This window comes from Camelus dromedarius, chromosome 13 (assembly GCF_036321535.1).
Source record: "Camelus dromedarius isolate mCamDro1 chromosome 13, mCamDro1.pat, whole genome shotgun sequence".
Taxonomy (NCBI): Eukaryota; Metazoa; Chordata; class Mammalia; order Artiodactyla; family Camelidae; genus Camelus; species Camelus dromedarius.
This window is the reverse complement of record NC_087448.1, coordinates 57,933,463-57,959,358: the sequence shown is the minus strand read 5'-3', so window position 1 is coordinate 57,959,358 and position 25,896 is coordinate 57,933,463. Positions and strand designations below refer to the sequence as shown.

Genomic DNA, 25,896 nt, shown 5'->3' with positions numbered 1-25,896 from the left:
CTACTTTCTTTTGAGGCGCAGAGCATCCAACTTGATAGGTGGTTCTCAATCAGGGGCAATCTAGTGATCTTACCTCTCATTCCAATGAACTGTGCCTCCCACTTCAGCAACTGATTCCTACGCTGCACCACGGACTTTGGCATTGCCGAGAATGGCTCCACCTTCGAAATCTTGAGACATTATGGTCCTGTTTTCTTCACAGTTCTTCTGTCTCCCTTGCTCCCGCCATCCTGCTTCTTTGACTTCATTAGACCAGCACTAGAAATAGAAATACACCGCGAGTTTCATATGTCATTTAAAATATTCTAGTAGCTATGGTTTTTCAAAGTTAAATAGGTACAATTAAATTTCACAATGTTTTATTTAATTTAACGTATTCAAAATATCAGTTCAGCATAAATTAATATACAAACTTACTAATAGGGTATTTTACCTTTTTTTTTTTGGTAGAAAGCTTTTGAAATTCTTTGTGTGTTTCACACTTAGAGCACATTTCTATTTGCATGAGCCACTTTTCAAGTGCTCAGTAGCCACACAGGTCTAGTGCGCACATATTGGCTGGTGTCATTCTAGACTCCACTTCCCTCACTGTGATACTCAGTCTGAATACCAAGGTGTGCCACTTCCACCATCCTTACATCAGCACCGTTAACACCCTCAACATAGTGCACATAATCCCAGTTTTGGATTAATCCAAAGTTCTCACTCCTGGAGATGATTACACAACTACAGATTGGAATCACCTCTGAGCTGCTCAATAGTCTTTCTCCACATAAGCTTCTTCCCATGTTCTGACAACAATAATCAGAACCTCACTACTCCGAATTTTACTGTAGAGAACTAATGAACAAATATAAAAATCTTAATTAAAAAAAACAAAACTTCCTCTTCAAGATTTCTGTCCCAACACTCATACTCTATAGATGACTTAATTTTCTATTTCATAGAGAAAATTCAGGCTCTCAAGATTCCTTCTCCTTCCCTAGTCTACATCCATCCACATCTTTTTCTCCTCTGGTCTCAGAAGCAAATCTGTCTGTCCCTCATCTAGTCCAAGGCTAATCCTTTACTGGGCTCTAAAAACCATCCCTTTATCTCAACTAGACCTTCCCCCTGCCTCTAGTATTTTCAGCCTCTTTCCTTCCATTGGTTTATTATCCCTCAACATAACTATAACATAACTATAGCTTCCCCATTAATAAAATACTCCCATAATCTTATGTTTCCTTCTCCTCATGGTTATCACCCTCTTTTCTTTTCATGAATAAGTATCTTGAAAGTATCCTGCACTCCTTGATTCTTCTGACCAACCCACCTCAGCTACCACAATCTGGTTTCTCCCTCATCACATCACTGAGACCACTTTCTTCAAGATTACCCATGACCTTCTGTTGCTACATCCAATGGGCCCTCCTCAGACTTTATACCTTGGTCAGCTTTTTTCACTGTTCATCACTGCAACGTCTCTAACATTATTGCAGTGTGGTGGTTAAGGGTCAGGCTCTGAAGCCATACTTCCTGGGTTTTAATTCTAATTCTACCACTTATTAGCTGTGGGATCTGAGGCAAATAACCTCTCTGTACCTCAGACATAATTCTACCTACCTACCATTAGGGTTGTTTTGAAGATTCTGAGTCAATAGCTAACACTTTAGCTCTATTCTAAGCACTTTATACATAAAAACTCACTTAAAACAGTGCCTAGCCCCTCATAACTAGTGTACGTTATCTGTAATAATAAACGTGGACTCTCTGGGGATCCACTGTTCTGCCGTCCACACTTGCCCTAGTTCACACAGCTGGTAAGCTAAGTGCTGGGCCCAAGAAACTTACCTACATGGGCTATTCGCATAAACAAGAGACAGAACTCAGGCTGCGAGGGGGACGGCGTCCCTTTATATTATTGGCATTGTTCTGGAGCAACATGGAACAACAGTTTGAAAACGCGCCCTTCGTAGGCCCGCCTACTCCGAGAACAGCGCCTCCCGCCATATCTGGCAGGCTAACTTCGCCGGCAACCCAAGAGACGACCCGCCGGCCCGCCCCGCGGAAGCGCGCCGGCCTCGGCGGCGGAGCAGCGGCTTCGGGTCGCGAGGGAAGCCGGTGAGCGGTCCCCGCGGGCAGGGGCGACGCCACGCGGGGTAGGGGCGAGCAGGACCCGCTGCGGCGCTCGCGGACCCGGGCCTGGGTGGCGCTCCCGCAGCCGCCCGCCGCGGGCTCGGGGGGAACGGGGGCGCTGGGGCTGCGAGGCAGAGCTGCTTCCCCCCTAGTCGGGAGAGTGGGGATCGGGTATTCCCGTCATGCGGGCGTCGCGCGCGGGCGGGCGCGCGCGCCTTCTGAGCTGCGCTGCATCCTGAATTTGCATTTGCAAATCACTTTATTAGTTTTTGATGGTATAGGCCTGCGAAGGGACGCTTTTGTCACATTCAGAGTATACACGGGTCTTTTGAGCTTATGGGTGTAATACTGAGTAACAGGGGCAGATGTGGGCAGAAAGGGCCAAATGTGGTTTTCAGCTAAAGAAAGTCAGTGGTTTGCTCTTCTTTATCAGTGACTGTCCATTCATAGACTAAAAACCTGAAGTAAAAAAAGAATAAAAATATGGGAAAACTAAGCCTTCTTGTCAAATAGTGTAATAGTACCAGGGGTCAGTTAGAATAGCGGCAAAGAACTTTTTTCTTTCAGATCCCTGAATCTAATGATAGACCTACCTGTCCTGGAAAAGAGTGTTTTTTGAAGACCTTGTATCTGGTTTGGTTATATGGAGAAATTATTTCTAGAGTTTTCTGGTAATTCTAGATAAACAGGAATACAAACGAAGTTTTATAGATCACTAGACTGTAGGTTTGGGCTTGTGAGTTTTTGCTTTACCTGCCATGCTCTGTGGACCGCATAATTCTTTGTGGTGTGATTTTTATGAACATAAGACACTACAAGTAAGCTTTGTGAAAACCAAGTAATTAATTCCAGTGTTTTTCTGTAATGAAAGAAAAGCTTCACCTAGTTCTAAGGTTTTGATAGTAATAATAGCAGCCGTTTACTCAGGGCCCCCTGAGTGTCAGGAACTTTACTTATATTCATTCTCTGTAATGTATTAAGCAGTCCAGAGAGCTGCTTCATCCGGGAAATACAGAAGGGAGACAGAAGTTCGAAGACTCTGTTTAACATCTCTTCTTAGTCCCAGGCACCTCCAACTCAGCGTGTCCCCAAAGGAGTGCTTGTCTCCCTTCCCCACGCCTTTCCCCAACCCACGCCCAAAAATCAAACCGAAAACCACGCACACAACCATCATGCCTTTCCTTTTGGTATCAGTATTCACCCAGTTTATGCCAGAAACCTGAGTCTGCCTTGTCCCCTCCTCCCTGCACTTCTCCCATAAATCTATCACCAAAAATCTTGCCAATTCTTTCTATGTTTCCTTTCCATTTTCTTTATCCCATTGCCACCACCTGATTCCATTCCATCATTTTCCTGCCTTTTCTGTTGTAGGAGTCCTGCACTGGTCTGCCTCCCCTCTCCCCTGTCTGGGACATTGCTCTACAGACAGAATGAGTGATTTTTCTAATATGTAAATCTACTCTCTTGGTTGAAACTCTTACAAGACAACCCTTTAATTATCCTGAGGGTAAAATCCAACAACTGGAACTTGGCTTAACGATGGCTCTCAGACAAGGCCCTGCCTGCCTTACCAGCCTGTTACAGTCCTCATCCAATTTCTTGAATACATTCTCTTTTGCTCTTTTTTTTTTCAATGGGAGGTAATTTTAGGTTTATTTATTTGTTTTTTATTTTTTTAAACAGAGGTACTGGGGACTGAACCCAGGATCTTGTGCTTGCTAGGCATGCACTGTACCACTGAGCTATACCCCCCTCCTTTTGCTCCTAAATATGTGATTCCGTCTGCTTCTGACACTCTTCTGTCCTCTCTGCCTGGTCAACGTCCATTCTTCCTTCAGGCTTCAGCTTAAATAAGACCTTCCTGTACACCGGAAATTGACACAGCATTGTAAACTGACTATACTTCAATTTTAAAAAATGAAAAAAAAAATAAAAAGCAACACAGAGTAATATAAATACAGTGAATCCTCTAATATTAAAAAAAAATCACCTTCCTAATTCCCCAGGATACTCCTGCCATCTACCAGCATGACTCTTCCTGGAAGACTGGCCCCCCTGCATTTGTTTAGGTCTGTGGTCCCATCTGCTTTGGACTGTGCATGTGGCTGGGCCGTGAGAGATTTGTTCCAGGTTATAAAACCTGGCATGGGTGCTCAGTGTCTACCTGTTGAATGAATAAAGGAATAAGTTGTCCTATCATGGTGGTTAGAGCTACTTTGAATTCATTCTGTCCTTTGAAAATAAATGTAATGCTCAGCTGTTTCTGTTTTTGAATATAGTTTGGGAGAGCCGGTGGTGACTGCAGCAGGGGGCCCCAGTATGGACGGCTACACAGTCCTGAGAGTGATCGGGGAAGGGTCCTTCGGCAGAGCCCTTTTGGTTCATCAGGAAAGCAGTAATCGGATGTTTGCCATGAAAGAAATAAGGCTTCCCAAGGTGACTGCTAAAGCAGTTAGCTCTTGTTGAGCGTGTACATGTAATTTGTAGGGGAAAATAAATTCTTGAGCGTTAATGTGGTCCGTTGTGCCAAAGGTTTCATGGATTTATTCATATAATAAAGATCTTTGCAAGGTCTTGATACATCTTTTGTGATTCTTAAGACATAATTAACAAGAATAATCAAGATTTGGGTGGTGATTGCTATTTATTTTATCTTAATGTGAATAATTTGTAATAATTTCCAATTTTGCATACCTAAGGGTGTAGGGAAGATGCCCAAAAGCAACTCAGGTGCAATATTAATGAAAAAAAGGAACATAAACCTAACAACAGCTAGCTCAAGACCTAAAACGCTAACCTTCGGTATCAAGGAACCTATTCTGTGGATTAGTTTGTCGGTTTTCTTAATTTATAGGTGCTGATTTGTCTGTACAGTTGACCCTTGAACAACACAGGTTTGAACTGCTTCGAGTCCACTTAGTCTCAGATTTTGTTCAGTAGTGAATACTGCAGTGCTACACGACCCGAGGCTGGTTGAACCCGTGGATGCAGAACCTTGGATACGGAGGAACCGCATGTGCGGAGGGCCGACTATGCATTGTGCTCAGAATTTTAACTGCGTGGAGTCGGTTCCCCTAACCTTGTTCAAGAGTCAGCTGTATTCATCACTGTGTGACCTATATGACGTATCACTCACTATGTGACCCTTGTAGTTGTCATATGGAAGAACCATGCTATGAAGGCTGCTTAATAGTGTTTGGATCATTTTTCTTAAAATACACTTTAATAAAATTCTCAGAATGAGTATTTTTATTTTCCCATTGCATTCTTGACCTTGTGTAGTGGTTCTCAGACTTGAGTGGGCATCAGAATCACCTGGAGGGCGTGTTCTAACAGATTGCTGAGACTGCCTGGTTGAGTAGGTCCGGGTGGGCCCGTGAATTTGCATTTTTAACAAGTTCCCAGTTGGTGCTGCTGCTGCTGCTCTGAGACCCCTTGTGGTAGGACATCATCAGTTGCAGTTTCTTAATTGTAAGAGAAGTCATTCAGGATTTTATCCTCATAGAGTAAATTAGGGGATAAGCAGTTTTGGAAACTTACTTTGCATATAGTCTTTGTCTATCCTTGCTGGTGTAAGGCACCAGTGGACTGATAAAGTGATGCAGACAGTAAAAACATGAAATCCCTAGTTTTTCTTTAAGGATCTGCCATTGTTGATGGCATGCTGTTTCCACAAGTTAGGATACGCTTAGGCTGCTGTTAAAACTCGTTTACATTCTGTGCTTGTAAAGACATAAGAGGTCAGATTAAGCCTGCAAAATATGTGTAACGATAGTTGGGAAATTCCCCATGTGTTTTCTCATGGCGTTTGATCGACTTAAATTGGGTCAAAGCGCAGTGCTACAGAACTGCGTCTAGCAGTGAAACGTACAAAATACTATCATGTGGTAAACCTATCTATTCTTAAATGAAGTTTTACATTTACCTTATTTAAAATCTTTTTCTAGTCTCCCTCTGATACACACAATTCTAGGAAGGAGGCTGTTCTGTTAGCCAAGATGAAACACCCCAATATTGTTGCCTTTAAAGAATCATTTGAAGGTAAATATGAATTTCCCCCAATATAAGCATTTCTCAATTTGATTCATGGCCACTATGGCTTTCTTAAGGAGGCTTCCATTTATTTCAGCTGAAGGACATCTGTATATTGTAATGGAATATTGTGATGGAGGAGACCTAATGCAGAAGATTAAACATCAGAAAGGAAAGTTGTTTCCTGAAGATATGGTGAGAGACTGACACACCTAGTTTCCCTCAATGTTTAGAAGCACCTTTTCTCATAAAATCTGTATGTGATTTTACATGATTACGTGACACCCTAGTTAGAAATGACTAATTTCTGCATCCATCCTATTGCTGCGTGTGTCGTTACAATGTGGCTGCCTGCGATGTTTTTAGGAAGTAAAATAGACATAAGTTTATAAAATATCTAGAAATAAAACTTTCATGTTTAGAAGAAATTCAAAATTGTGTTTATTCATATTTTGTACTAGATATATTTTAAATTTTTATTTTTTCGAATTGAAATGTTAGAAGCCAGGTGGATTTTTTTTGCATTTCTAGATCATCTGAAGAATGAAGCCTGCAGTTCTGTTTTTTGGGAGTACCTATTCTCAGTCTTTTTCCTTCTAAAATTTAGCATATTCCCTTAATATGCTTACTGCCTTTTTAATGGAAAGTTACATATTAAATATTAATGGAATGAATTGACTAAGGAAAATATTACATAGACAGCTTTACTGGGGCTTAGTGTGATATAGGGTATAACATGTTATGAAAGTATATTGGTATAAGTATTTTTCATTTAGAAGTTGTGTTGTTAAGAACCTGGATTCCATAGTAGGAGGTCAGTTTTGCTTAAAATAGATGAATCTTCACAGCAAAAAAGGGATTAAAAAGGGTCAGTTTGACATTTAATTGTGGGCACCTGGAAATTTGGGTACTATTGACTGGGGATTTGTAAGCGGAAATGCTGACCTCAAAAGATTGTTGATAATGTAATGAAATCTTTTAACATATGAGTAGTCTGGAAAAGTAAATGAAAATCTGATGTAATGATTACAGTATAAAAAGTTATAGCATATTCATTTCTAAGTAGTGAACTACTTTTATATCTGCATTTAAGAAATTCTTTTATTTGGTTGAATATAAGAAAAATATAGTGGGAGTTTTATTAAAAGAAATTGCTCTTTGGATCACACATAAGATAATGATAATGGAGTTCACAGCTTTTCAGAATTTCTCCAGGCATCACTGAATCTTAGTTGAAGTATGTAACTTTTAGCAGTTCTATACTTGTATTATGGAAAACCCAGGTCAACCAAGGCTGAGAGATGATTCTTGAGAATTTGGGGTTACCCTGACCCATTTACTGCATTCTTACAGATTCATGTGCTTTCTTTCTCACAGATATTTAACTGGTTTACACAAATGTGCCTTGGAGTAAATCACATTCACAAGAAACGTGTGTTACACAGAGATATCAAGTCCAAGGTAAATGAAATACATTTTGGACCTGAAAAAAAAAAAAACAAACCCAAACTATTTTATTCAGTCTTTTTTCTGTGTTATTCTGTTTCTGTTGGGGGCATCTTTATTTAGTTTAGGAATATTTGTCTATGTAATTATTTGTACTGGCCAAATAAAGTACTACCTGAGAAAGGGTTATTTAATCTCTTTAGTAGTATATGTTAATGTGTTCCAGGCTCTCTAAGTGACTTCTTACTGAGAACACGTGTGCTCAGATGGAAAATGGTTGAGACTAGGACCTGCCATGTGGAGTTACCCTGATACAGTTTTCCTGGTCGATCAGGGTGTGCTGATACAGTCTGAAGCTCGCTTGTTAGATTTCTAAACAGACATCCTGAATTCCCAAGCAAGGGAATGTGTAGCTGTCAAGACGGTATCTTGTCTTTTTTATGTTCATTCGGAGACTTGGCTGTCAGTATTTCTACTCCTCATCTCCATCATCAGCAGGCTCTGAAAGACAGCTTCTCCCAGAGATCTCTGCCTTGTGTTTGAATGATGGAGGATGTAATTTGAGGTTTTCTTTTTTTTCATGCAGAATGTCTTCCTCACCCAAAATGGAAAAGTAAAACTGGGTGATTTTGGATCTGCCCGACTTCTTTCCAAGTATGTATGTCTAGTCTATAGTAGTGACAGTAATAAAAATATCCATTATTCAGAAATGCCCTGTAATCATTCTCTGCCTTTTTGTGATTTTAGTCCCATGGCGTTTGCTTGTACATACGTGGGAACACCTTATTATGTGCCCCCAGAAATTTGGGAAAACATGCCTTATAACAATAAAAGGTAAGTGATGACTTAGTTGGTACAAGGGTGGCTGTTTGGTGACAGGCATTGTAGCCTATGGATGAAATTTTATTTTTAAAAAAATATATCTCAAAGCAGTGTAGAATTTAAACTCCCAGGCTTCTAGATGAAAGTCATAATTTTCCAGCTGTTTTGATCAGAGCTAAGAGGAGCTACATGTAAATGCTGAAAGAAAGGCTAGTCATTTCTGGGAACAATATGAATTATATTACTGCTTCTCAAACTTTGCTGCTCCCACTTTTAAAAATCCCAAAGCACAGGTTGTAGCCATACCAGTTAAATCCAAATGTCTGGCGTGGGAAGCAGACATCAGTAATTTTCCAGGATTACCAAGTGATTCCAACATGCAGTAAAATTTGGGAACCACTGGATTATGTCATTGAGTTAACATTTATAGGACCAGGTAATAAGCACTTCTCATTGACTATGAGAAAATGGTATGAAGTCCTTATGATTGAAAACATAAGTTTTTTCTGAATGTAAGTAATATATGCCCACCTACTGATGGAGAGGGTGGGTAGGAGAGATTGGAAATATAGAGATACACAAGAAGTGAAATGGACATCACCCATTTTTACACAATGACTAATAATATTTTGGGTTTTTTTCCTCATCCATTCACTTTTTCCACTAAACTTAGATAATATACTGTATATTAAATTTAGTATGTTGCTTTTTTCACTTTGTATTATATCATATCCATTTCACGCCATATCTAAACTCTTCATAATTATTGTTAATGGTCGCATAATAGTTTACTACGTGACTCTTCTGAAGTTTATTTAACATTCCTCTGTTGTTGGCCTTATGACATGCTTCCAGTTGTCAGTGTCCTAAACAGTGCTGTGATTAGTAATGCCTCTTATGCATAAACATGTCATTGTTGTCTGGCACATTCTTGGCATAAATTCCTAGAAGCAGGAACACCTAAAGGTTCTTGTTACCTTCTGCCAAATTGCTTTCTGAAAAGGGTATGAAAATCCAGGCTGAATAGGCTCCTTGAAGAGTAAAATTGACTGAATTGGAGACAAAACTTCTATAAAGGGACTTCCTGGGACAACTGGGGAAATCTGAGGTTGGACCAAATTTTAGATAGTGTTGAATTAAGGTTAACTTTCTTGGATGTGATAATGGTGTTGTGTTCATGAGGGAGCGTGTCCTTGCTCTTAGGAGATACATACTGATGTGCGTCGGGGTGAAGTGTTTGATGTCTGCCACCTTTTTTTTCAAGAGGTTCAGATCCAGATGGAAGAGGGGAACAGCAGGTGAACGTGGTGTTAATGACAGGGGGCCTAGGAAGGAGCATGTGGGCATTTATAACTTTTCTGTAGGTTTCAAAGTTTAAAAAATTAAAAGTTGGGGGAAACAGTTGATAAAAATCCTGGTTAAAATAAAAAGAATATCATGTGGAAAATGTCTGGAGGATGACAAGTAGGTGGTGAGAATGACGGAGGAACCTGGAGGGGCTTAGTATGAAGAAGGGTGGGTGAACTCTATACTGATTTTTAAAGAGCTGTTTTGTGGAAGAATAAGAACGCTCTCCCTTAGAGCCATCCGGCGGGGGCACAGAGGGCTGTCCTTCAGGAGGTGCGAGCAGAGGCCTGATGTTGTGCCCAGATGGTCTGGACAGAAGCTGCACGGGGTGACCCCTAAAGTCCTTCTTCCAGCTGTGGTCACCTGAGTCCACGAATACCCGCTCTTGCAGCGAGAACTACCGAAGTGATACCTGCATCACCCAGATGTGCGGGAGCAGAGCTGGGGAGCAGCGTTCTCTTGTGAATGTTACTGTTAGTCAGCATCTAAGGTTTAGACCCAGGTTGCCATATATTTTATTTCAACAGCTGGGAATTATTTGTGATATCTATCCTTATTAAAGGTCGAGTGATTTTTTAAAAAATTTTTGTGTTATAAAATACATATATTTTAGTATGATAACTCAACCTATCCGTCATTTCATTGCTTCTTTATGCTTCCAGTGACATCTGGTCCTTGGGATGCATCCTCTATGAACTCTGTACCCTTAAACATCCAGTAAGTATGGCATGCAAAATGGGAGAAGTTGTGTGGGGCCAAGTCCTAAGTAATGTGCCGGACTCCAGCTGGCAGTTTGCTCCCCTACGATGAATTCATTATAATATTTTCTTCCTGTTTTTTAATATTGTGAATTGAAATTTTTTCTTTTTTAGGGGTGGGGTGGGAAGGTAATTAGGTTTATCATTTGATTGATTGATTGATTGGAGGTACCAGGGATTGAACCCAGGACCTCATGCCTGCTAAGCATGCGCTCTACCACTGAGCTATACACTCCCTCCGTTATAAGATTTTCTTGTTTCCACTGCTGTCATCTTTGCCTTGAACCACTACTGTAGCATATCCTAATAGGATATTTCCATGATGCAGTATTTGTAGTTCTATACTTAGCTTGCCTTCCTTCCTTTCTCCCACCCACCCTCCCTCCCTTATTTCCTTTTTTTGTGGGTATCCTTAACTTCTTTTAATTTGGTGACATATATGTAACATAAAATTTTCCATTTTAACCAGTTTTAAATGTACAGTTCAGTGGCATTTATTACTTCACAATATTATACAGCCATCACTACTATTTGCAAAACTTTTCCATCACCTGAAATAGAAACTCTGTACCCATTCATAACTTCGTATCCCTCTCTCCCTTGGGCCACTGGTAACTTTTAATCTACTTTCAATTTCTATGTATTTGCATATTCTAGATATTTCATACAAGTGAAATTATACCATATTTTTCCTTTTTTGTCTAGCTTATTTCACACAGCATAGTGTTTTCAGTGTTCATCTGTGTTGTAGCATCCCTTTTTATGACTATATAATTTTCCATTGTATGTTTATACCACTTTTTATTTATCCATCATCTGTTGATGACAGTTGGGTTGTTTCCACCTTTTGCTGCTGTGAACATGCGTGTACAAGTATCTGTTAGGATCCCTGTTTTCAGTTTTAGGGGAACATACCTTGGAGTGACATTGCTGGGCCACATGGTAATTGCACATTTAGCTTTTTGAGGAACCACCAGACTGCCTTCCAGAGTGGCTGTACCGCATTTATCTTGTTGCAGTTAGATTTCACTTCTGCGAGTTTCTTCTCTAACTAAAGTATCACGAGAAAATAGACTTTGCTTCTTTATGCTACGTATTTTTCTAAGATATTTTAAAAAGAGGTTAAATCACTTGCCCTCCTTGTTTATTACACAGAACTAACAATCACAGCGCTGATCCCTATTAAGTATTAGCTTGGCGTAGAATTAAATTCTGTTCTTTGGGCATGGATTAAGAAACTTGGCTCTACCGAGTGTTTTTACAGACGTGCTTGAGAGCATGCAGAGCTCACGAGAGTGAGTGACTGAGAAGAATCCTTCACCACTAGATGAAGGAACTCAAAGGGAAGGCATGCTCCATGAATGAGAGGTCAGCTCCTCTGAATATAAGTGGCTTATAACGTCAGCTGAGTAATTAGAACAACCTGGGCAACTTTTAAAAATGCTGATGCCTAGGCCCACGCCAGACTCATTGATTTAAAATCTCAGAGGGTGTCTTGGACACTAGTGGTTTTGGTTTTTGTTTCTGTTTTTCCATTTAATTTGTATTCATTGGGAGCATTCTTTTTTTTTAAAATTTTGTCCTTCCAGTTGTATTGAGACATAATTGACATACAGCACTGTATACATTTAAGGTGTACAACCTAATGATTTCACTTACATGCATCATGAAATGGTTATCACAATGATGTTTAGTGAATCTCCATCATCTCATAGAGATGCAAAACAAGAGAAAAAGAATAAACATGTTTCCCTTGTGATGAGAATTCTTGGGATTTACTCTCTTAACAACTTTCATATATAACGTACAGCAGTTTTAATTATATTTATCATATTGTATGTTACATCCCTAGTACTTATTTATCTTATAACTAGAAGTTTGTACGTTTTGCCTGCCTTTATCCAGTTCCCCCTTCCCCAAACTTCTGCCTCTGATAACCACAAATCTGATCTCCCATTCTATGAATTTATTTGCTTTTGAAGTATAATTGACCCACAACACTATGCTCGTTCCTGGGACGTTAATGTTTTTAAAACAGCTGATTCTACTGTGTAGCCCAAGTGGAGAACTACTGTTGTGTACAAGCAAAATTATTTTTTAAATTTCAGTACCTTTTTTGTGATTATATTCCCTGATTTTGTCTTTTTTTTTATAAATGTTCATATACATGTTCTTATTTGTTCCAACAAGAATAAGTATTAAGGAGTACAGTGCCCTGAGTATTTGGCACTGGATCTGTTCTCTTGTCTGTTTTAAAAAAGGCAAAAGAAGTTCTCAAACCTTTAGGAAATGCAGAAACTCAGTATAATGGTTAAAAAAAAAACCTGAGGCAAAGGAGATTCAATCTTATTTTTCATTTCCTGAATTTTCCCTTGGTTATGTGCTTTTTTCCTTACTTACGTGTTGATTTTTCCTTTCTCATATCTTTTATATATTAATAGGGTAGGGCACCTCCAAGGCAGAATGCCATCATGCTCTTACATAAATATTAACCAAGGCTGACACCTGATGTTAATTCCAGTATGTTTATTATACAATGAAAACTTTTTAAATGTCATTCTGGTATGTCACTTTCTATCCCAGTCTATTACTTGTCAAATTTTAATAACTACTTTGATGACATAAGAGGTGAAAAAGGTTTTGCAGTAGAAGTTTAAAATGGGAAAAGCCTAAAGTGCGTATTATCAGGGAGCAGGCCTGGGGATTTCTGCGGAGGAGGAAAGCAAAGAGATGTTACACTTAATATAAGCCTTAGTCTCATTTGACTTTTTAAAAAGCCCTATGTGATTTTTAAAATATATTAAAAATGTGTATCTGCAAAAACATTGATTTGAGTCATAAAGTACCCAAATCAAGCATTGATGCTAAGAGTTCCTCTAGGTGGGGACATCTTTTACTATTGAAGTTTACCTTTCTCCTGAAGAACCGTAACATTTTAGAACAGTACCTCAACAACGCCTCTAGGAAGAAAAATTTCTAAAATTAAAATAATTCATATCAATTCAGTTCCACTGGTGTTTCCTTATTTCCATTCTCTTTCCTTGTATCTGCTTTTACAGTTCAGTTTTCCTTTTCAGTTTCAGGCAAATAGTTGGAAGAGTCTTATCCTCAAAATATGTCAGGGGTCCCTGAGCCCACTGCCCTCCCATTATTGCTGTGAGCTCCAGTATCTAATCAAGCAGATGTTTAAAAAGAATCCCTCACATCGCCCCTCGGCCACAACGCTTCTCTCCAGAGGCTCTTTAGCTCGGCGCATCCAGAAGTGCTTGCCCCCAGAGGTACGTATGATGCATGTGGGGTTGATTGTGAACAGTTTTCAAGTGTTAGTTATCTTTGAAACACAACTACGTGTTATACGTGCCTATAAAACTTCACATGATGCAGACATACAAAAAAATAAAAAGTTAAAGCTTCCTTTCCCTCCTCCCTTCCACGGAGCTATTCCCCCAAATATAGTCACGGGTATAGTTTGCATTATCCCCTCCACATCTTTTTCTGGATGTATATAAATGTCTCTTTGTCTGTCTAAATTACTTGAATTTTTCAAAATGGCCCTTTCGCTTTAAAACTTTAAATATGATTGTGGGAAAGAATGTTAATTAAATGACCTTATGGCAATGTCTAAAGAAAAGTGTATTTCAAATCTTTAAATTCTCTGCTTTAAATTTTCAGATCATCACAGAATATGGTGAACAGATACTAGAAGAAACCAAAAAATCTAAGCATAGTACACCAAGAAAAAAGGGTAAGAATTTTGGAAAGCTTATTTTTGGTGAAGTGTTCTTTTAAAATGTAGTATAACAAAAAAGAAAGTAGAATTTTCAAGTTATTAGAGATGATTTCCAGAGATACTCCTCAAATCAAAATTTTCTTCTTGTTCCTTCAGACATAATTCTGTACTGATTTATACATTTGTTTTGCCAGGGATCAGAAAAAGCCTAGTGTGAAGATTTTAGTGATGTAAAGATTATTCTCTGTTTCGTTGTTAGAACCATATTTACTCAGGCTGGAAGGCTTCTGTGGGCTAGCCTAGGAATCTAACCATGAAAACGTAATGTTCGTCTTATAGGAAATTGTATCCCCAGGTTTCCAAAGAACCATGTATAAGCAAATTTTTAAAAGCAGAGCCTTTTCAAAAGTTGTGAACTGTCTACATAATAGCTACACAAAATTTCTATACATTTATAGTCAATCCTGAGCAGATTACCTATGTAATTTATTATTTCTTTGGCAGTTGTCATCTCTTAATTTTTTCAAAGCTTTCTTTGTTCCTTTTCATTTCTCATCAATGACTTAGGCCTTCTATCTCTAGAAATGCAATTGAAATAGTAGATACGACCAGAATCAGAGAGAAGGGGTAAGGACATGTAAAACCTCAGTTGTTTGGCACCTATTATCTTAGTGTTATATACTACAAAAGAAACATTTCTAAACTGTACTGTTTTCTTAAAGTTAAATTTTAAATGGTATTTTTGTAAGAATGTAAACCCTTCTAGTGATGTAAACTCTTCAGTCTTGTAACTCAGCCTTTTATCCGTTACTTAAGGGGTGGTCAGTTACCTTTGCTTCAGCAGTTTTAGTGTTAACTTTACTTTGCATACTATTTTGTAGCTTTTGTTCATGTCCCAGGGTAGTGGGAAATTAGTTTTAAAATGCTAGGCAACAGCAACAAAAACACTCTGAGAAAAGTTTCAAGACTAGGAAATGTAGTTTTACAATTTCTAAAAAGAGAGGGAGAAACCAGCAGGGAGGTGCCAGGATATTGGGACCGTGTGTCTGGTGGCGTCTCCATCTAATCTGCAGACTGAGACTAGAGCAATGAAAACGATGTGAGGACAGAGACCGTGTCTGATTTAGTCACTGTTGTATCCTCAGTGCCTGTCATCATCGACGCTCAATAGCAATTGTTTAAAATGCTGATTGAATAAGGAACATGGACGGCAGGGCTCTGCCGGCAGAAAATCCGGCAGGAGCCATCCTCACCGAAGGGATCAGTTGCTGGAGTTCTGCCTGACTGCTTGCTGCTGGGCCCTCGTCAGGGAATAAGCAGCCGAGTTCTTATAAGTCATGACTTCCACCTGCTGTAATAGCTGTCAGGGAAAGCGCAGACTCGGTAGCTAGCTTGTGCAAACGGTGATAAGGACATTCCGAGTATGCAGAGCGTCTTACCCCTTGGTGCATAAGTGGGTTGGCGTAAGTGAGTAGAGGTGTCTTAACTTTCAGATGTTAACGTTCTGAATAAACAGCAGAAATAGCCTCTTTTAACAGCCGAGGTGTATATATAATTAGGCGATTAAAGGTTGATACCTCTATACAGGCTAAGATTTTTTGTTCTTGGACTTTAAAAACTTGGTCTTCATGCGTCTCTCAAGCTTTATGCAACTCACAATAGGAATCTTTATGAATTTGCTTTCTGCCTTCTCTTTTGTCTTTAATCAGACCCCAGCAGAGTCAGGATTGCTTTGCAAAGTGAAGCAAGCACAGTGGTAAGTGCTTTAAAGTTAAATTTATATAACCGTCTACTGGGTACCTGGCATCACTAGGTGCTGTGAGATATTTGAAAGACTGTCGCCCAGTCCCTGGCTTCAGGAGTTTTTCGCCTTTGGGCCTGTGACGTAACTGGTAGCTGTGGCTCTGCACTGCCAGCTGAGCCACTTGAGAGCCATTTTATTTGTTTTTTTATTGCTCATCATTGATGACAAGTGGTTTCAATATAGATGTGAGCAAACTTAGCCCTGCTTACAGTTATGAAAGTCTTATTTTAGCTTGGCTTTTGGATAGTTTGTTTTTTTGTGGTAAAATATGTATCACTTCAGCAATTTCTAAGCATAGAATTTAATGGCATTAATCGCATTCACAATACTTTCCTATCACCCTAAACAGAAACCCATTAAACAATAACCACCCATTCCTCCCCACCCTGACTCCCACCCCAGCCCCTGGCAACTTCTACTTTGCTTTTTGTCTCTAAGAACTTGCATATTCTAGATATTTCAAAAAAGTGGAATCGTGCAATATTTGCCCTTTTGTGTCTGGCTTCTTTTGCTTAGCATGATATTTTCAAGGTTCATCCATGTTATAACCCGTATAATAATTTCCTTCTTTTTTATGGCTAAGTAATATTTAGATCACTATTTTAATCTTGACATTTTTCTATTCAAAAACTTTTAGTGCCTTCCTATTATCCCACGAATCAAGCAGATATTTTTCAGCCTGGCATTCAAGGTCCTGTTCGTCTTGTTTGGCCCTAGGCAGCTGTGAGCCCTTTTACACCATAGCTGCAATTAAGTCATGGACAGTAACAGGCAACCCACTTCCCAGTGTTGCCACACCCACCCCAATAACTCATGTCCTATTGCTAATTTGCTTCTTCATTATTTTAATCAACATTTTAACTCCCACAGGAAAAGATGTACTAAGAACAAATTATTCTGCTTATGGAATGCACTAGTAATTAAACTTATAAATTTTTTGAATGAATCTCAGGTTGTAAACAAATAACACCATTCCCCATTATGTTCCTACAAATGGAATATGTTCTGCCCCTATACTTTTTTCTTTGCATAGTAATATCTGTTTATTTCCAGCTTTATTGAGGCATAATTTGTATGCAATAAAATTTACTCATCTTTAGCATGCATTTTGATATATGTTGGTAATTTTTACAGTTATAGAACCACTACCACAATCAAGATAAAGAAAATCCATCCCCCAAATCGAAAATGCATTTAATGCCCCTAACCTACCAAACATCTAGCTTAACCTAGCCTACCTTAAACGTGCTCAGAACACCTACATTAGCCTCTGGTTGAGCAAAATTATCTAACATAAAGCCTTCCTTATAATAAAGTGTTGACTATCTCATGTAATGTGTTGAATGCTGTACTGAAAATGAAAAACAGAGGGGTTGTCTGGGTCCAGAATGGTTGTGAGTGGATTGGCTGTTCACTCTCATGATCAAGTACTGATGGGAGCTTCTGCTCACTGCCACTGCCCAGCATCCCGAGAGAGGCTCATACAATACGTCGCTAGCCTGGGAAGACATCAACATTCAAAATTTGAAATACAGTTTCTGCTGAATGCATATCACTTTCAGACCATCATGAAGTCAAAAAATCGTAAATCGAACCATTGTAATTTGGGGACCATCTGTACAGCAACTTTATAAAATATTTTATTTTGATATTTCCGGCATGAAAAGCCCAGTATAGCAAATCATACTGAAATTTTTCATTGCTCATTTCCTCTATAAGACCTCTCAAATATCTCTGTCATTTTTATATACCCTCTTCATATTTGAAATGATTGATATTAATGGCTATTAATGTATGACTATTAATATACATGCATATGTATGTATAATATGTAAACATATATGTGATTTTTAATATACACATATATATGATGTAGATGGCTACAAATTAACATGTCTGTATGGGGGTCTATGATTATTACTGTTTGATTCATTAATCTTTATTTAAAGTTAAACTAGCTGTCTTTGCACATTTACCTTTTTTGTAGCAATTCTAGCACTCTTTTATCTTTATTTTTAATGTCTTTTAAAGCAAAGGGAAGAACCAGGTGGAGAGTGTAGCCACACTGATTTAGAAAGCATTAATACAAACTTGATTGAAAATACATTGAGAGTAAACAGAGAAGAGAAAGGTAAGTTGTTATTCAAATTCTAATCATGGTGTAAGTGAGGAGCTGGGGAATATAGATGGAATAACCAGTTTCCACCTCACAGGGTCGTGAGGTGTCATAAGCAAGTAGACAGGTGAATCTGTGTTTGCTTATCCAGTAATTTATTTAATCTCACAGGAATATTTTATTTATGTATAAAAAAAGAGAAAATAGTGTTTATTAATAAAAGCTTGGGAAAAAAATGGTAATTGTTGCGTTCTGCACCACAAAAAGCGTGGCATACAGTGTGTACCTAAGTCTTCTCGGGGCTTTATTCTTGTACATTGTGTAATATCTGAGTATATACATATTATTTTTAAAAGCTCACTTTAATGATTAGCTTTACTGTTTCATTTGGATTATTTTTCATTTCCTTTACTACTTAGACTTGAAAAAACACTTATTAGATCTGAGTTTAAAAGAGAAAAGAAATGCTTCTGTAGTGTTGCTCGAGAAATACACGTGTGGATGTAGATGAATAAATAAACATATTCAGCAATCCTTCTTTACATTTTAAAATCAGATAACAAAGCCGTCCCTCGGAGCAAAGCCAGTTCGCCAGGTCCTCTCAGGCGACAGTGGGAGAAAAATGCATCCACTACAGCTCTTGCTGCTCTGGGAAATGCACCCGTGCTCACCTCCAGTTTAACAGCAGAGGACAGTGGAGGTTAGTAGTCAGGTTGAATACTATTATTTTATTATACAACATTCGCTAATAGTTTTTAATGAGAGTTTCTTTTTTTTCCTAATGTCACTCTGTGAAGGATATTTGGTGTCCCACGTCAGAGCACTGCTCATGCAGGCGAGGGAAACAGATTTGGGTAGAGAGTAAAATACAATTAGTTTTGCGTGAAATATGATCTGGAAGATATATGCTGAAAATCTTTTCTCTTTGGCACTGATTTTTTATCTTTTCCCATCCAGGTGGCTGTGTAATAAAGTACAGTGAAAATAACACCCGGAAGCAGTGGCTCAGAGAGGCTCCCGAAACCTTGTTGAGCATCCTTAGGAATGCTGATCTCAGCTTGGCTTTTCAAACATACACCATCTACAGACCAGGTGATGCATGTCTGTTCCTTAACTGTGGAAACCCTTTGATCTTTTTTTTTAATTGTGGTAAAATATACATAACATAAAATTTTCAATGTTAACCGTTTGTAAGTGTACAGTTCAGGGGCATTAAGTACATTCACATTATGTAGCCACCACCACCATTCATCTCCTGAACTTTTCCCGTCTTCCATAATGTAAACTCTGTATCCATTAGATAGTAATTCCCTGTCCCTGCCTCCCAGAAACCCTTTGATTTTAAAGTTAGAAAATAATTCATAGCATTGTATTTTTAGGTTTTCTTGAATCTTTTCTAGCTTCCAGTCTGAAGCCATGGTTAATTTTCCATAGAGTTTCATTCCTTCTGTTGTTTTAACAATCATGTGACCACTTTGACAAGTGGCCTGTTCTTTACCATGCAAATATACCCCTGCTTTAGTGACTCTGTAGCTCAGACTTCATCCTAGTAAACTTCGAGGAACTTCATTTCTTTGTCTCCGTACTTGAATTCTGTTGCATTGACTAGAGTTCAAAAAAGATGAACAATTACGATTTGATTATTTTTATTGTTTCTACAGATATTTTCATTACAATTACACAGCATAACCTTTTTTTTAAGTGTAGTTGATTTACAGTGTTAGTCTTAGGTGTACACCAAAGCAATTCAGTTATACATACATATATTTTTTTTTCAGATTCTTTTCCATTATAGCCTATTACAAGAAGTTGAATATAGTTCCCTGTGCTATACAGTAGGTCCTTGTTGTTTATCTATTCTATGTAGAGTAGTGTGTGTCTGTTAATCCCAAACTCCTCATCAGCATAACCTATCCTTAGGAACCTAGACCAAAGGACTGCAGTAAGGATGTGTACGCATGTGTGTATAATTTTGATAATTCAGTTACTAAAGCCGTCTTGCTTGGTTTAAGATCTAAGATCAGTTATGCCAAGTAGAACATATAATGGTGTGGCAAGTCTCAGCTGTATTTATTGTAACAGTTTTAGCTGTATTTGTTAATTTGGTCAGTATTTACTGAGCGCCTAACATATGCTAGGTTAAGATTTTAAAAAAAAAAGAATTAAAAAAAGTAATTATTTCCCTGAAAGAGTTTATCATTTGGGAGACCAGCACACAAGCAAAGAATTTAGAGCTGTGTTTCCTGTGTTCTGATAGAGCCGTGTGCAGACTGTTACAAGCCCCAAGGAAAGGGAGGTGCATGAGTGGACAGTGTTAAGGAAGATTAATGATTATGAATTTTGTTTTAGCAATTATAGGTCCTGGATTATAGGTTTCTGATTCATTGATGAAATTTTGGTCATTTTAGCAAAGTCACTATTTAAAAAATAGATCATAGCTCTATTGTAAAAGAATTTTTGTAAAGATTTAGCCTACATATTTTATATTAGGTTATTGCTTTGTAAGCAAAAATCTGAAAGTAATTACCATCTGGAAAAAATTTTAAAAGCATGCATGTGGTCTTAATTCCCTAATTTTATTCCACTACATTGGGAAAACTTGGGGGGATGGGAAAGGTTAAAGGAAAAACAATTAACTGTAATCTGACTGTCCAAAGACAACTTTTAATGCTTTAAAATGGGTTCTTATATTTGAGGGTTTCAATTGTAATTTTCTGAATTTTTTCTTTTGCATAAAGTACTGTTTAAAAATTTAATACACATGTTGATGCTTACTGGGCTTGGTTTACGCCAGAATTCATGCTGGGTAATGCAGGGAGGGGGCACAACAAAAAATACAGAGCATGGCATTGCCTTCAATGAGCCAAAATACCTTTGGAAGAATTTAGTCCAATGTGCATGAAATAAGCAAATATTGCTTAACTTAGCATAATTTCTATTACTGTTCCTCTGAAGGTGCAGAAGGGTTCTTGAAAGGCCCCCTGTCTGAGGAAACAGAGGCATCGGACGATGTCGATGGAGATCACGATTCTGTCATTTTGGATCTAGAGAGACTTGAACCTGGACTGGATGAGGAGGACACGTATGTGCAATGTACCAAGATAGTCGACATGATGCGCATGTCGTTTAAATTGTACTTTAATACGTTCTGGTTGAGTGGGAGCTGGTTATATTACTTTGCATCACAAATGAATATTTGTATCTTGATCTTTTGTCTGGCATGGGTAATGTGTTATGGTATTATCACAGAATTCCTGACTGAGCTGTATGTTTATAATCGTTCTGCTTGGACTTGCTATTTTTTAATATACTAGGTCTTATATTGAAAAAGTTATAGAAATAGTGAAAGAAGTGATCTTTTGGAAGGCTAAGTTTTTTCTCTGTTCAGTTGCTTTATGGAGCTCATTTTTCAAAAATGTAAATATTGTTATGGTCGTGTTCTACTCTGCACCCATCAGCAAATAATTACTGTGTCCCTATTATGGAGACTTAATACTCAAATTGTTTTTTCCCCCACAGGGACTTTGAGGAAGACGACAGCCCTGACTGGGTATCAGAACTGAAGCAGCGAGCTGGCTGGCAAGAAGTGTGCAGTGGATAATGCACTGGAAATGTCCCTTAGTCACATTGAGGGGATGCTGACCATGAGGAACTGACATTCAGATAGTAATTAGCTCACGGGATGTATATTTCCCCTTGGAAACACAATGAAGAGGGAGAAACTGTGGATATTTTAAATTGTTCCTGGTTAGTATCATAAGCTATAAAAAAATCTAGAACTTCTCTGAGTTTGAAAACTGGGTGTGAGGTTCAGGCTTTGTGGTCAGGTGGAACAGAAATTGAATGCTACCACTTATTGCTTGTCTGATTGTGGGAAATTACTTAACCTCTTTTAGCCTGAATTTCCTCAACTGTAAAATGAGAATAATAGTGCCTACCTCACGGGGATGCTGACCACAGACCATTACAGCAGCCCATAATGTTGTTATTTGCATTGTTGTGATTTGTGCGTATTACTTTCTAGCTCTTTTTATATCTCCTAAAGGTTTAAAGATCTAAATGTATTTAATTATAACTTAATGATGTGTGCAGTGTTTCATTAAGACATCAATGATCTTCAGTGATCTTCACCAGCTACCAGCTGTCCTTACATGGATGCACAATAGGATGTCCTCACAGGAGGCACAGAAGAACCCGGGTCTGAGGATCAGCCGTGGGACGAGTGGGGGTAACTTCAGATCTCATGAGAAGTTGACGGTCCTGTATATGAGAAAGGAATGGGAGTCCACACAGGAAGTAGCGGAAACTATAGAGTGTTGTGGAACTAGTCGTGGGGGGGGCGGGGACAGGATCCCAGCGTGGGTGTGTCATGGTATGTCAGCATGCTGGGTCTTGTCATTTAATGCTATGATGCGTTAGTGAGAGGAGAATGTTATCCTAAAGAAACAGGCTCTTCCCAGGGGATCCCACAGGGGCTAGTGTGGGAACAGCATAAGCCTGACCTGGGATAGGGAACAATGCTTAAGTAAACAGTAGGGGAAATAGTTGTGATACCACAGTAGGATCATTAATAAAGATCTGCTGAAATATCAAATACATAAAGAGTTAGGCATTTTTAAAATCTTAACATATAACTGTGGTATAGACCTCACCCCCCACTTGTTATTTATACTCAGACATTTAGTCATCCTTGGTCTCCTCTCTGATAGCCTCTCCATCTTCCCTTATTTTTCAGGACCTTGACATTTTTGAGGAGTACTGGTTAGGTGTTTTGTAGAGTGGCCCTTGATTTGGGTTTGTCTGATGTTTGTCTCCTGAGGGGCCTGATCTTGAGGGTTTGGGAGGAAGAACAGCCCAGAGGTGACGTGCCCTCCCGTCACATTGTATCGGGGGTCTGCCATCTCCACACGCCACGACTGGTGGTGTTAACCTTGACCACATGGTTAAGGTGGTGTCTGCCAAGGTTTCCACTGTAAGTTGCTGATTTTCCATTTCCATGTTCTGTTCACTCCACGTGAGTCACTAAATCCAGCCCACACTCAAGTGGAGAGGAATTAAGCTCCAGCTCTTGAAGCGGGGAATAATCCACTACTAAGTCATTTGTTTTGTTGCTTAGATTGTCCTAGCTTTGGCCACTGGGCGTGGTTTCAGGTTGGCACCTGTGTCCCTTTGACATGCCCTCCTCCTTTTGTGTTTCAAGTACGTCCTTGCTTTCCGGCATTCCAGGAAGATGGTACAGGCTCATCTTGTGCCTTCTCTGCCCCAGACCCGGAACTAGCCATTTCTCCCAGGACCCCTGGTTCCTTTCACTGGTTCAGAGACCAGGATCTGGGTACCGGGTGTGACTGTGGCTACTGAGATGTCACAACTTCTTGGCCCTCCCAGCAGACAGTTAGGAAGTACATGTATGCCTACTATCCTGTGTGCACACGCATCTATAGTCAACTTCTGTATCTCCCCGTCTGTATGTATATTAAGCTAAGAATAGGTTGGTTTATACTGATGTCTTGGACTCTGATCCAGTACCACAGGTTCATTCTAGCTTCCTCCCCTTACTTTTCTGAGGCTTCTTTCTTTGACAGTGAGAAACTTAACTTCACCATCCACTTACTTAGTTCAGTTCCGGTATACATGTAAAGCAGTTTCCAAATTACTAACCCATACCCCTGTGAGGAACAAATTTACCAACTAAAGTACAGAGTTTATGTATTGTTCCTATTGTCTTTAGCCTTACAATTTCTAGTCAAAACAACATTTCCCAGAATTACTTATGTTAGCTTCCTTTTTTTTTTTTAACCATTGTCTTTAAGTTAAGGTAGGCAGGGGTAGTTTTAAGGATATTTCTAGGTAGTTAATGTCCATAAATACTGTATCAAATAGATACATCTTAGCGTTACCCCAGAGTGTAAACATGTCCAAACTAACAAAGGGAACTTGAAAATATGTATAGTTAGTTACTGAGAGACTGAATGAATCTTGATTGGATGACAAATCTTTTCAGAAGTCAGGTGGTTTGCAGGGTTTTGCTTTTAATAAAATTTCAAGAGACTAATGGATGATTAGAAATCATTTTTAGTACTAGAGTACTATATGAGTCTTGACATACAACAAGGCAAGAATTAAGGGTCACTTTTAACAAAACTTCCAGTTCCTATTTATTTACTTACATGAATGGGGTTTTTCAGCACTTACAGCTTTAAAACAAGAGATTCAAAAAGAAAATACAAAAAAATTGATGAAATAAAATTATTTTTAAGGCAAGACAAGGAAAATTTTAAACACAAAATTCTCTCCAGCAGTTTGGACTACCACCTCTTTTTGGTGTGCATTGTGCAGCTGCATTATACATCAGCTAACTCCTTAGGCTAGAACGTTCCTTTCTTAATCCTATAAGGGGTCATGATGACCCTCTGCTCACCTTGTTGAACTATGTAAACTGTCAGTGTTACTTTGTTGTATAACCCTTTGTCTTGAAAACTTACGTAACTGTGCTTTGACCTCTAAGCCAGGAAACAGTCCTCAGCTTTCTGAAAGACTGTCTCTGGCATTATAATCCTCAGTTTAGTGTGAATAAAATTTTCATTTGTTCCTTAGATTGAATATTGATTAATTTTTCATTGACAGAATCAGTGTTGAACTTGGTTTATTCTAGCAAAAAGTTAGCATTCGTTGATGGATACTAATTGAGCCAACTAGGGGGTTGAAGAGGAAAGCCCATTCAGGTCTTTAAGAGTTGAATTTCCAATACAATTTTATTTTTGATAGTTAATAAATATCAATTCATGATTTTTTTAGTTTTATCAATTGTGTACCAGGCTAATCACCAACAACCAATCAGAATTATGCGTGAGCCCACAGGCCCTGGGATGCCCCTCCCTCACCTGGCCTTTAAAAATGCTTTGCTGAAACCCTTCTGAGAGTTAAGGGTTTTTTGGGTACCAGCTGGTGGTTCTCTTTGCTCTGCCCTGCAATAAACCTTTCTTTGCTCCCGACTCTAAAGTTTCAGTTTGTTTGGCCTCACTGTGCACTTGACACACAAGCTTGTGTTAGGTAACATATGAAGATATGAGTTCAAGGAGAGAAAAGAATGATGTAAATTTTCTGATTCTTAAAGAAGGGCTTTTTTTTTTTCAAATAGATGATGGTGGGTTTCAAATTGCCATGGTATTTAGATTCAATTGGGTATGTGTTACCTGTGTCAGTATTTATAATTGCTGGAAATTACATCTTTTCAACTACTTAAACATGTAATGGAGTGTTTCAGACAGCAGCTTGGTGTGCAGTAGGAATGAGGAATGGGTGGGGAGCGATGGCGAGACGGTGAGATGTGTTTGCAGGCCACTGGGCAGCAGCCAGTTTTGTAAGAAGACCCCAAGGGATACCGCCAGCTGTGGCCAAAAGAGGAAGATTCCATCCCAGTCTCCATATCTTGACACTATTTGAGAACTTGCAGAAGAAACTCTTCCTTTCTCATCTAGCTTATTTGTAAAACTTGGAGAGGACTACCTTGCTAGGTTGTTGCAAGGATAGAGATAATGTACGCAAAGCATCCGGTACACGGTGAACAAGAACAGTGCTTGTTCAGTGTCAGAAGAGGAGTCCCGGCCTAAGGCAACGGAGGTGACACGGCCAGGTCTCCAGACTTCCCGGTCCCCGACCCCTCTTCAGGGTGGACTGTGTGGACCGGACCTCTCGCCGCTCATCCAGGCGCCCCGCCCCGCGT

The 25,896-nt window shown here is 39.0% G+C and overlaps 1 protein-coding gene across 1 annotated transcript; it reads left to right on the top strand.

Annotated features, from left to right (window-relative positions):
• The first annotated feature begins 2,061 nt into the window (after positions 1–2,061).
• NEK3 (NIMA related kinase 3) lies at positions 2,062–24,756 on the top strand. Its single transcript, XM_031465950.2, has 16 exons — positions 2,062–2,103; positions 4,398–4,554; positions 6,066–6,159; positions 6,248–6,345; positions 7,528–7,611; positions 8,183–8,250; positions 8,344–8,430; positions 10,428–10,482; positions 13,601–13,801; positions 14,196–14,268; positions 15,963–16,009; positions 18,089–18,188; positions 18,730–18,873; positions 19,131–19,265; positions 21,129–21,255; positions 21,693–24,756. Exons 2-16 carry the CDS (start codon positions 4,438–4,440, stop codon positions 21,772–21,774), a joined length of 1,512 nt encoding a protein of 503 aa, XP_031321810.1. The 5' UTR covers positions 2,062–2,103; positions 4,398–4,437; the 3' UTR covers positions 21,775–24,756.
• Positions 24,757–25,896: the final 1,140 nt, after the last annotated feature.